This window comes from Chrysochloris asiatica, unplaced genomic scaffold, assembly GCF_000296735.1.
Source record: "Chrysochloris asiatica unplaced genomic scaffold, ChrAsi1.0 scaffold00282, whole genome shotgun sequence".
In the NCBI taxonomy this organism is placed as follows: Eukaryota; Metazoa; Chordata; class Mammalia; order Afrosoricida; family Chrysochloridae; genus Chrysochloris; species Chrysochloris asiatica.
Window position 1 is genome coordinate 2,765,709 of NW_006408800.1, and position 12,192 is coordinate 2,777,900.

Sequence of the window (12,192 nt, forward strand, 5' to 3'; positions counted from 1 at the left end):
ATAGGTTTACCTAATGCTATATGTTTTTTGATTTCTTGACTGCTGCTTCCATGAGTGTTAGAAAAATGATGTCTTTGACAACTTCAGTCTTTTCTCCATTGATCAGAATGTTGTTTATTGGTCCAGTGGTAAGGATTTTTGTTTTCTTTACATTGAGATGCAATCTATACGGAAGGTGTGGTCTTTGATCTTCATCAATAAGTATTTTAAGTTCTCTTCACTTTTCGCAAGCAAGGTTGTATCATCTGCCTATCATAGGTTGTTATTGCAATATATATATTCCAAAGAGAGAGAGAGAGCTCTTGTGTGGTGCTATTGTATAGTTACACTGGACTTCTAACCACAAGGTTGGTAGTTCAAACCCACCAGAGTAGCTATAAATCGGAACTGACTCAATGACATTGAACATCAGCAAAGGTAAGTCAAAATCATAGAAACTATTTAGGAAACAAAAATATCAAAATGTGAAGCTATTGTTTATCAATATATCCTCTACCTAGGTCTGCATAGTTCTAAAGGCAGTATTAGTTACCATCTCCAACACAGAGCTGGTGGAAATTCTTCTGCCAGGGGTCATTTAGATATTTTTAACTTCGTTTGAGGGCCATACAAAATTATCAGCTTAAAAATTAATCTGCTATATTTGGTCAAATATTCAACTCACCCCTAATATGATAGTTAACCAGCTCTGGTAGTATAGTGTTTATGAGTCGGGCTTCTAATCTCAAGGTCAGCAGTTTGAAACTACCAGCCATTCCTCAGGAGAAAGATGAAGCTTCCTGTTCTGTTAAAAATTTATAGCTTCGGAAACCCTGCACAGGGTCACTATGAGTCAGAATTGACTCCAGAACACACCACCTCCTCCTCCTCCAATATGATGGCTGTAGTCCAAGATAAGCACTCAACCTCAAGGTTTGTTTGAACTGCAAGGTTAGCAGTTCAAACACACCAGCAACTCCTCGGAAACCCTATCCAGGGTCACTATGAGTTGGAACCGACTTGACAGCACTTAAGAACAGCAATATGATGGCTGGAACTGCATCTCCTCAGCATGGCCAGACCAAATGATTTTGGGGGTCTTAGATGGTCTGCTGTGTGGATTAATGTGCTAGACTTCAAAGTGGGTTGAACTGCAAGATTGGCAGTTCAAGCTCACCAGCTACTCCTCAGAAACCTTATACAGGGTTGCTATGGATCAGAATCGACTTGACAGCACTGAACAACAGCAACAACACACGGCCTATAGGTCAGCTGTTCACTGCTCTAACCCTTCCCCAAAGAAAGCTACACCCTTTGATTTACAGCATGTCAAAATAGTAGTTTTGGGATCCTCAAGAGACTCAAATTGTGCTCCTTTTAAATGTTCTTTGAATTTGGGGAACAAAAGAGATGTTTGAATGAACAAGATTGGGTTTCTAGGATGGATGAGGCATGGTTTCCTAATGTAATTCTCCTAGAACAGCTCTTGCTGCTCAAAGAATGAACAGGTGCATTGTCATGATAGAAAAACTCAGCACAACTTTTCTGATCTTTTTATCACTAATGCAGTTCTCTATTTTCTTTAAAACTTGCTTAAAACTTCTTATTAGTAAGAATTCATAATTGTCCTGTGTCCTTGAGAAAATGTACATCAAGATTACCCCTTAGGAACTGCAAAAAGCAGTTGCATAACCTTCTAAGCTGACCTTTCTGCCTTGAGTTTACCTGGCCTAGCAGATCCCTTTTGAAATCACTGTTTTCACTGGACTTTTTTGATCCCTTTTGAAACCACTAGCAGATCCGTTTTGAAACCACTGTTTTCACACTAATGAGACTAAGGAACGTGTATTGCTGAGAGAGCTTGTCAGCAGCATCCACTGTCCACAGAGACATGTATGTGTAAGCATGTTTTGTTTGGACTAAATTGGTGTATGTATGCACTATAACCCTAGAAACAATACTTTTTGACTAGTCCTTGTACAAAAAGTTCATGGACAAATTCCACTATCTTTTGATTCCATTTATTCTATGAATGTTTGAAACTCCTTTGCATATAGTTCTTGGGTGTTGCAAACAGTTAAGTGCTCAACTACTAGCTTAAAGATTGGCAGTTCAAACCCACCCAGAGGCATCTCAGAAGACAAGTCTCATCATTTGAAAGGTCAATCCTTGAAAACCCTAGACAGCAGTTCTACTCTGACACACATAGAATTAGCCTGAGTCACACTCCATTCAACAATAACCAACAATAATATATTAGTGCCCGGTCACTTTTTAATCAGCTGAAATTAAAAGTCTGAAACAATAATATTCAGAAGATTGCTATATACAAAGTTGAAGATAATCAATAATCTGAACATTCCGTTGAACTTTGGAATAGATTTTGGGTTGAAGACAGATCACTATGTTAGTGATGGGAGAGAGGATGAATGATTTCAGTACCAAAGTAGATGGCTGCCATTACAACATTGGTCTGGAGTAATGTTGTAATAGATTGTAAAACATGATAGATTTGTAATCATTTAAGGCACTGTAATATGCAAATTTTAAAGGAGTCCTGGTGTGGTGCTATGGGCTAATGCATCAAACTGCAAAGTCATTTGAACTGCCAAGTTGGTGGTTCAAGCTCACTAGCTGCTCCTTGGAAATCCTATACAGGGTCACTATGGTTTGTAATCAATTCAACGGCACTTAACAACAACAACAACAACAAATATGCAAGATTTAAAAATTCTAGAACACTCTATAATTTATCATTTTCATTTTAAGGTTTCAAAAATTAAGGGAAATTACAGACTATGGCTAGAATAGACATTAAATAATTCACTACACTTCAGTATCCTTACTGTATTTCACCTCTGCCTTTCCCACAGAAGCTCAGTACTGTGAGTTTGTGTACTTTCCACTTACTTGCATCCTGGTAGCACCAAGCATCTTCCTGGCACTATCCACTGCCATTGAGTTGATTCCAACCTTATATGGGGTTTTGGAGACGGTGGATCTTTAATGTTCAGACAGCCTCATCTTTCTCCTATGCAGCCACTGGTGGGTTTGAACCACACACAGAAGCAGCAGTCAGAAAACATCTATGATTGTGAAGAGGCACAGGACTGAGCAATGTTTCACTCTGTTATACGTTGTTGTTGTTAAGGGCCGTCAAATTGATTCCGACCCATAGCGACCCTGTATAGGGTTTTCAAAGAGCAGCTGGTGAGCTTGAACCACCAATCTTGAAGTTCAAACGACTTTGCAGTCTGACACATTAGCCCACAGCACCACACCAGGACTCCCTGTTATGCATAGGGTTGCTATAAATTGGAACTAAAAATAGTTATATCATTTGAGAAGGGTGTGCTGAATTCTTCAACTATAATTCGAATTTACCTGTTTCTCCATTCAGTTGTACCAGTGGCTGGTGGGTTTGAGCTGCGGACCATGTGGTTAATAGCCCAATGGTAGTTGTTGAATGAATGCTTTGTAGTCCATCTCCAAAGACACATTTAGCTTCTAGCAGTAGCATTTTTAGTGGAAAAAAACATGAGCTGTAGTTTCAGACAGGTCTAGATTCAGATTTTTCTGTGTCCCTCACAGGCTCTGGGAGCTTGGATGAATTGTTCACTAATAGTTAAATACCTAGAACAATCCAGTCCAAAAAAATGGTAATGACTCTTATTTTGTTAAATCTGCTGGAGTTGTAATCAGTGCATTGAAATTGTTGTAAAAACTTTAGTAACATCTGTACTCTAGTCAAAAGCCCTTTTCCTCCAAACACTTTGGTAAATAGCTTTTGTCAAGTTATCCCCTTGCCCCTTCCTCCCCTACTTGTATGACTCACGAAGGCTTTGCAATGCTCTACAGATGTGGGCTCACGCTGCCTGCAGCTAATTAAAGTGCTGTGTTGAATGCAACTTTGTCAGACACCAGTTGTCACTGTCTTCTGAAGTGTGAATAACAAGTCAAAATATTAGATCAGAAAGCTTGTAATTTGAAAAGTAGGGAGCTTTCAGCTGGCATGAATCAGTTTTCTTCTAGATACGAAGAACGGTCTGCTTCTGAGAGTTGTTTCACAATCATAGACCACTAAGAGGAAAAGGAAAAATAAAATAATTCCATTTGGAGAAATGTAGTAGAGGTTATTGCCAACTGGTCAAAGGCTTGCTACTTAAGAGTTTGTCTATTTAATCGTTAACCAGGTTAATTGTGTTATATGATAGCATGCATAAACAAACTGAACATGTTAAGTTGTTCTTTGGGCTTTCAGAGTAATGGAGAAGATCCTGTGGGGCCTTCATACTTTTTGAGCCAGTCACTAATAAATTTAAAAATGAGTGTTCACTATATATCTATAGATCTCTATATATGTTTTTGTTGTTGTTGGCAATTGTTGTTGAGTTGGTTCTAACTCATAGCAACCCTGTATAAGGTTTCCAAGGAGCAGCTGGTGGGTTTTAACTGCCGACCTTGTGGTTTGCACCCAAGTGCTGATCCTACAGTGCCATACCAGGAGTCTCTCTCTATATATACTGTTAGATAGGATTTATTGAACACATAAAGCATTACATTTAAAACATTGAAAAGCTAATCAAACATCTGAAATAAAGACCAACTTCATCCATTTTTCATCCTGTGTTGTTTCCATTTATAAAATGCATAATCCCAGTATTTTACAAAACTTTGTTATACTTGATGATCAAATTAAAAGGACTCCTGAAGTTCCATACTTATTGTATATGGCATCAAATCCTTTTTAAATGGAAGCTATTTGTCTTAAAGTTATCTATCAGAAAACACTTTCAGTATGCCAGATGTAAGTATTAACAAAATATAGCATTGTAGTTTATTTGAATATGTTTGGAAAAGACATATTATATTGGGAAAAAAATAAGAGCCTTTAAAAAACCTTCTTTTGTTTGTTATAGTCTACAAAATGTCTATCTCAAACCAGTTTTGTCTCTTAAACTTGACAAGTATTGATTTTGTTTTCTTGTGTCTCCTATTGATCCAAAGCCAACATGACTGTGGTAGTACCATGCGTGCTTCATTCTTTGTTCATCCACATTATGCCTGATGACTTTACAATGAGTGAGGCAGGCCTGCCAATTAACTTTCTCTGAAGCTAGAAACGAGATTTCATCTTAAATTGCAACAGATTTCCTGTAAATTGTGGTCTCTAAATATACTAGTGAGACTGAGGTGTAAGATTTGATCATGGTAGCCACCCATTTAGTTAAGTCACTTACATTATTTAAGGATCCCTACAGCTCAGTAAAGGAGCTCTGGTAGCGTAGCACTTACGAATTGGGCTGCGAACTGCAAGGTCAGCAGTTTGAAACTACCAGCTGATCCGCGGGAGAAAGATGAGGCTTTCAGCTCCCGTAAAGATTTACAGCCTCGGAAACCCTGTTCAGGGTCACTATGGGTTGGAATCGACTCCATGGCACTTAACAACAACAACAACAATAGCCCCAGTAAGGAGCTCCAGTAGCATAGTGGTTACAAGTCAGGTTGCTAACCTCAGCATCAGCAGTTCGAAACTACCAGCTGTTTCTTGGGAGAAAGATGAGGTTTTCTGTTTTCATAAAGATTTATAGCCTCAGAAACCATATGCAGGGTCACCATGAGTCAGAACTGATTCTACAGCATATAACCACCACCAATCAGGAGCTCAGCGGCTAAGCCCTTGGATCCTAATTGAGCCCACCAAAACTTCTTCAAAAGAAATGTGTGGCAGTTTCCATGAAGATTATGACCTTGGAACACTATGAGGCAGTTCTACTCTATCATCTAGGGTCACTGTTAATATTAATTCAGTGGCTAGGGATTTGGTTTAGGTTTGGTGGCACAGTAGTGATGTGCTCACTTGTAAACTGAAAGAACAATGGTTTGGACATGCCAGTAATGCCTCTGAATAAAGGTGTGAAAATCAGCTCCTGTAAAGATGATAGTGTTGGAAACTCTCTGCTGTAGTTCTTTTCTATCCATAGACTCACTGTGACTCAAAAGGACTTCACCGGAAAGAGTTTTTTTTTGCTTTATACTGTTTCCTCCAAAGTTTGAAGTTGAAGAAAATGCTGGCAAGGAATAATATTTTGTTTATGTGGAGTTGGGGACCAAGGGGCTTAGTGAACTTTGCTGCACATCTGAAGTCATTTGCTGCAATCTCAGCAGGCATGACAAAATCTTTTCGAGTAAGGAAAATCAGTGCATTTCAGTCGGGGTTTTTAAAATTGTTTTCAACTTTTTGGTAATACTCTGGGAAGGTTAGATTTATTGCATAAAAGCAAAGTGGCCAATTTCTTCCTATCAGCTTGTTATGACCATATATATATATAAACCCAGGAACATATCTCCAAATTGTTGTTGTTAGGTGCCATCGAGTCGGTACCGACTCATAGCGACCCTTTGTACAACTGCCTGGTCCTGGGCCAACCTCACAATTGTTGCCACGCTTGAGCCCATTAATGCTGCCACTTCGCCAATCTATCTTGCTGGGGGTCTTCCTATTTTTCTCTGACCCTCCACCTGGCCAAACATGATATCCTTCTCCAGCAACTAGTCCTTCCTGACAACATGTCCAAAGTATGAGAGACAAAGTTTGGCCATCTTGGCCTCCAAGGAGCACTCTGGCTACACTTCTTCCAACACAGATCTGTTTGTTCTTTTGGCAGACAATAACATTTTCAACATTCTCCTCCAACACCACAACTCAAAAACATCAATTCTTCTATGGTCTTCCTTATTCACTGTCCAGCTTACGCATACATATGAGGTTATTGAAAATACCATGGCTTGGGTCAGGCACACCTTAGTCTTCAAGCTGACACCTTTCCTCTTCAACACTTTAAAAAGGTCTTGTGCAGCACATTTGCCTAATGCAACATGTCATTTGATTTCTTGACTGCTGCTTCTGTGAGTGTTGATAGTTGATCCAAGAAGAATGAAGTCCTTGACAACTTCAGCCATTCTCTATTGATGAGGATGTTGTTTATTGGTCCAGTGGTGAGGATTTTTGTTTTCTTTACATTGAGATACAATCTATACTGAAGGCTGTGGTCTTTGATCTTCATCAGTAAATATTTTAAGTCCTCTTCAGTTTCAGCAAGCAAGGTTGTATCATATGCATATCACAGGTGGTTAATTAGTCTTCCTCCAATCCTGATGCCATGTTTTTCATCATATAACCCAGATTCTCAGATTATTTGCTCAGCATACAAATTGAGTAAGTATGGTGAAAGAATACAACACTGTTGTACACCTTTCTTAATTTTAACCTATTCAGTGTTCTTATGTTCTGTGCCTCTTGGTCCATGTACTCAGAGCACTCAGTCTCCCTTTGTCCCCTCCCAGTTTCATGGCTTGTGAACTCAACATGCCCAATTTGCCCCATCCTCCCTCCCCCTCCCCCAAATCAGGTTAACATCTCTTCAGATTAGTTCCTTTTTGTGTGTTTCCTGTTTGGGGTGTTACCCAGCTCTGTCCCCAAATGGCTGTGATGAGTGAGAATTCAATGTGTTTAACAGGTAGGTTCTCCCAGCTTCTCTGCCATCTCTTCCCCTCCTCTCACCTGCTTCTGGACTCACTTCAACTTCCTAGCACTTCAGCTACTATCTGGCACTCTATGATCTCAGTCTGTGCTTGCTTTTATTCACTGTTCAATGGATTAGTTGCTGGGGAAATCAGTGGGAACTCCCCTCACTTTGTCGTATTGCACCGCCTGCTGGTAATATCCTATTTTGGATGATTTAGTTATGTGGGAAACTTGATGGGGGACCTTTGGAACTGCTTTCTTACTACTTTCACTGAGCACAGGGCTCACATCTCAGAAGAAAAAGGGTGATATTGTTCACCAATAACCCATTCTTTTAACTAACGCTATCACTGACATGGAGTTCTGGTGTGGCCCTGGACTAGATTGGTAACCATAAGGTCACACCAGCCACACCTCAGAACTCTATACAGGATTTCTGTAAGTCAGACCGAACTCCATTTCACTATAAAACAGCAATAATCATTGTCCTAGAGTCTTAGTGTGGTACTATAGGATAAGCACTAGACTGCTAACCACAAGGTCAATGGTTCAAACCTATCAGTTGTTCACTCATAGAGACCCTGTATGGGTTTCCTAGGAGTGGCTGGTAGATTAGAACTACTGACCTTGTTGTTAGCAGTCAAGTGCTTATCCTACACAACCACACTAGGACTGTGTGAAGTTAGAGTTAGATGAAGTTAGATGGCACCTATAAACATTTTTATTGCCTTAGACTTGCTTTTTGCTTTTTCTGTGTAAAGTTGAAGAATTCTCAGACATGCTGGACCCTGGTTATTAGTGTATATTATAATTGATTGAATCCTCTACTGATCTATGAGATTCCATGGGCAAAAACTCTGCCATTAGTTTCCTTGCATCACAAACACATGCATACACATATATAGCCTTGCTGTGAAAGGAAGAAGAGAAGAAAAATTTAAAAGGAGATGCAATGAAGATTGTTATCAAGAGTGCGCTGTTACTATCAAGGTATGGTTTTCATAGTTCACAATTACATTTTAAATAAAAATTTCATTTAGATTAGATGCAAAGAGAAAGCTTTATTCAACAATTGCTGACTCATACAATTGCTATTGTTTCTCATTTTGCTTTTTATAAATGCACCAGGACAATGCTTCTCACTCTAGGCCTTGTTGCCCTTATCCTAAGTGGGGATATTAATGCTAATTTCATTCGAGTGTTTTGAGTATTAAATGTTGTAACATATTACATGCAATTCGCTGCATTTTTCAATCTGCCTCTGAATTTAATAAGTAGCAGGTACTGTCCTCATCATTTGCTACATTTAATGCTTTTAGCAATCCCTTGTGTCTAACTTTTATTGCCATTTGACACATGAGAAAACTAAGTCACAGAAAGGTAAACTAGTTTGTCCAAGATCACATATTGTTGTTAAATGCACTTGAGTTGGATCTGAATCATAGCAACCCTGGATAGGCTTCCAAGAAGCAGCCTGAACTACAGACCTTGTGATAAAGAGTCCGGTGATTTTCCTCCAGCAACACACCAGGAGTCCATATCACTAGCATATACTCAGAAACTTTATCAATTCTTGTTGTAGTAGTAGTGAGGTTTGCAGTTCTTACTTGGAGTTTTGCTGAGAATCAAGACTTCAGATAAAGGTTATCACATTTGTTCTGGACTGAAAACATTGTGACCCTTCACTGTGCTCAAGGTGCAAATTTCCCCCAGTAGGATTCCATCCCAACTAATTAACTACATGCAGAGAGGAAGGGTGTAATTATGTGCCTCTCCCTTCAGGCTAGCATGCTCCTTGCCTGTTCTCTCAGATTCCCTCTCTCTGCTTTCCCGAGTCACTGGGGATTCCTCAAGAACACTTATATATGGAGAAATATAGTCTGTGAAACACACACACTTAACAAACACACTTAACAACATATATATGTTGTTGTTGTTGTTGTTGTTAAGTGCCGTCGAGTCGGTTCTGACACACAGCGACACTCTTTAGGGTTTCTGAGGAACAGTTGGTGTGCTTGAACCACCGACCTTGCAGTTCAAACAGATTTGCAGTCTGGCACATTAACCCTCAGTGCCACACCATTTTCCTTCCCACACCTGTTCAGTTTGCATGCTGTGCAGCTATGCTACAAACATGTCCATCTCCAGTGCCTAGACCCTAACCATGTCCTGTGCTGCCTCAGAGTCTGAGCTGTTTTGATTTTTATATATGATCCAAATTACCCGTCTCTTTTGCTCTTTGCCCAATGTTCTTATTACTCATGAGAACGCCCACCAAAGTTCCAGATGCACCTGAGGGTCCTACCAGTCCTCGTCTTTTCATTTTGTCTTTGTTGGCTCCTGCTTTTCACTTCCTTCTTGTAGAATGTGGAATTTACAAAATTGATGTTGAACTTTTTCTTCTAGTACTCATTAAATGGTGACTTCAAGAAAATTATATCAATGAACTGCTTTTTATGGTATTATGGCAGGAAGAAGAGTACTTGCTCAGTGGGAATTTTCACATAAGAAATCCCAACTACCCTAATGAACTGTGTGTACTACAAGTTTACTAACATTGAATTTCTATGATGCCTGAACTCCTCCTGCCTACTCCTGGTTGTGAGTGGGACTGTCCTGTCAGAAGGTAAATGTTCTGGGACCATGACCAAGAGTGGTCAATTTCATAGCCTATGAGCTGTCTAACACCCAGTTTGTGAAGAACCTGGACCTCTTGGAACTCTGCCAATGAGATGAATGACTAAGTGAAGTGCATTGTGTTTGGGGTCATCATAATGTCATCATAATGTCATAATGGTCTAGCTGCGTAGGAAGGCGTAAGGAAAGAAATATGATGTGCACAGGAACAAACTAATACTTAGCTCTTTTTTCTTGCTAAAAGGTATTTTTGATGCTTTTGCAAGATTCCAAAAAGAAATCTCAGCTTGCTATGGGGATTGTTGCGGAGCCACAACACCACATGACTCTAGGACAGCCACCTGGCTACTGTAAGTACAGCTTGACTTTTGACATTTCTGTTTTGAGGGACAATGAATACTACTACTGCTAATTTAAAAACCTGTTGTTTAAAACTTGAATAAAAAGAGATTACAGATTTTTTTTCCCCCAAACAAAACGTGTGTGTGTAGGTGTGAGTGTTTAAGTTGATAGAAAGTGTACAGCTCAGATAACAAAGCTTCCTGTTTTACTGTAATTTGAATGGAAGAAATGTGTTTTTTCTATTTTTGTCTACTCAGAGCAGCTTTATCGATTCTTCATTCTATGAAAAATTTCTTAGTACATGAAATCAGCATGGTGAAAACAGTTTCTACTCCTTTACCTTCATCACAAACAAAGCAATCCAGTCAATATTCACTATGTGCCTACTATATGGTGACAAGGTTTTCTGGTGCAAAGTCTAAAAGTGGGCATATCATTCACATAGCTTTGGTCCATTCAGACCAGACATGGTCCTGGATTTCATATGCAGACTTCCATGAACAGGACCTAACAATTTATTAGAATCAGATTTAGTTTCTAAATGCAGAACATCAGCTTCAGTTCCATTGAATTCCTTGCATATTTGTGAACAACTCAACATGGAATACTGCATTGACTCAGGGCTGTGAAGTGTAATAAATATAAGTGCCTTACTTCAGAAATATCAGTCCGTCACAAACACAGACCCATGAGTAAAACAAACTATAATAAAATATGTCATGATGTTTTAACACTTGTTTATCAAACAAGTGTTTGGCTTTCTCTCCAGCCTTTAGTATTGGCATGTTAAAATAATAATAATAAAAATTAACAAAAACCAGAAAATAAAAACAACAATAAACACACACCCTCACATAGACACTGCAGGACGTTGTAAAAACAAACAAACAAACAAAAATATATATAGCTACTATGGTTCCCGATACATGCACAGGTGTATTCCAGATAAAACATGTTTAATAATGTCTCTGCAATCAGTGGATAGCAACAACCAAAGTCCTCTCAGTAAGACAGGTGTCTTAGTTAGGGTGCCTTCAAAGACAAGGCCAATCACAAAAATGGATTCCAAGGGATCATGCTGGGTCAACTGAATTCAAGGCAGAAAGGTCAGCTCCAAAAGTTATGGCAACTGTTTTTTGGAACTCCACAGGCATCTCTCTCTCTCTCTCTTTTTTTCTTATGGAAACTATACACACACAAATGAGGGGACTTCAAAAAGTTTGTGGAAAAGTACCAGTATCTTTTTAGACATTTTTTTGTGTGACTTGAGTGAAGGTTTACAGAGAAGATCATCAGCTTTTCATCAGCAGTTAATCTACTTCATCTGTGTGGTTCCTATTTGCATTCCACCCTCCTTTCCATTCCTTCTCATCTTTGTCCTTAGGTAAATGTTGCCCTTTTGATTATGAAAGATTGACCATTCCATGGTGAGCATACCTTATTAGTGTTGATGTTCCCCCATACACCTGTTTATTGCTTGGCAGAAAATTGGGCCCAAAGTGTGAGTTCCTTTCCAAACTTCACTAGTAATAGAAGACCATTCTCAGGGGTTCTTACATATCTTCCTGACCAGTAAGCTGATAATTTTAAAAAACTGTTTTTGAGTTTTATTCCACATTTTCTCCCACTCTATCAGGGACCCTCTAATGTGATCCCCTGCTTTTGTCACAAAACTTCTACCTTTACAATTGTGATAGTCACAATTA

The 12,192-nt window shown here is 39.1% G+C and overlaps 1 protein-coding gene across 1 annotated transcript in view; it reads left to right on the top strand.

Annotated features, from left to right (window-relative positions):
* The window catches only part of LOC102815532 (ATP-binding cassette sub-family A member 13-like), an 857,870-nt gene that overhangs the window by 428,937 nt on the left and 416,741 nt on the right, over nucleotides 1-12,192 (top strand). The window contains exon 40 of the mRNA XM_006874535.1: nucleotides 10,389-10,498. Coding sequence (XP_006874597.1) covers nucleotides 10,389-10,498 — 110 coding nt within the window. The remainder of the gene's footprint in view (nucleotides 1-10,388; nucleotides 10,499-12,192) is intronic.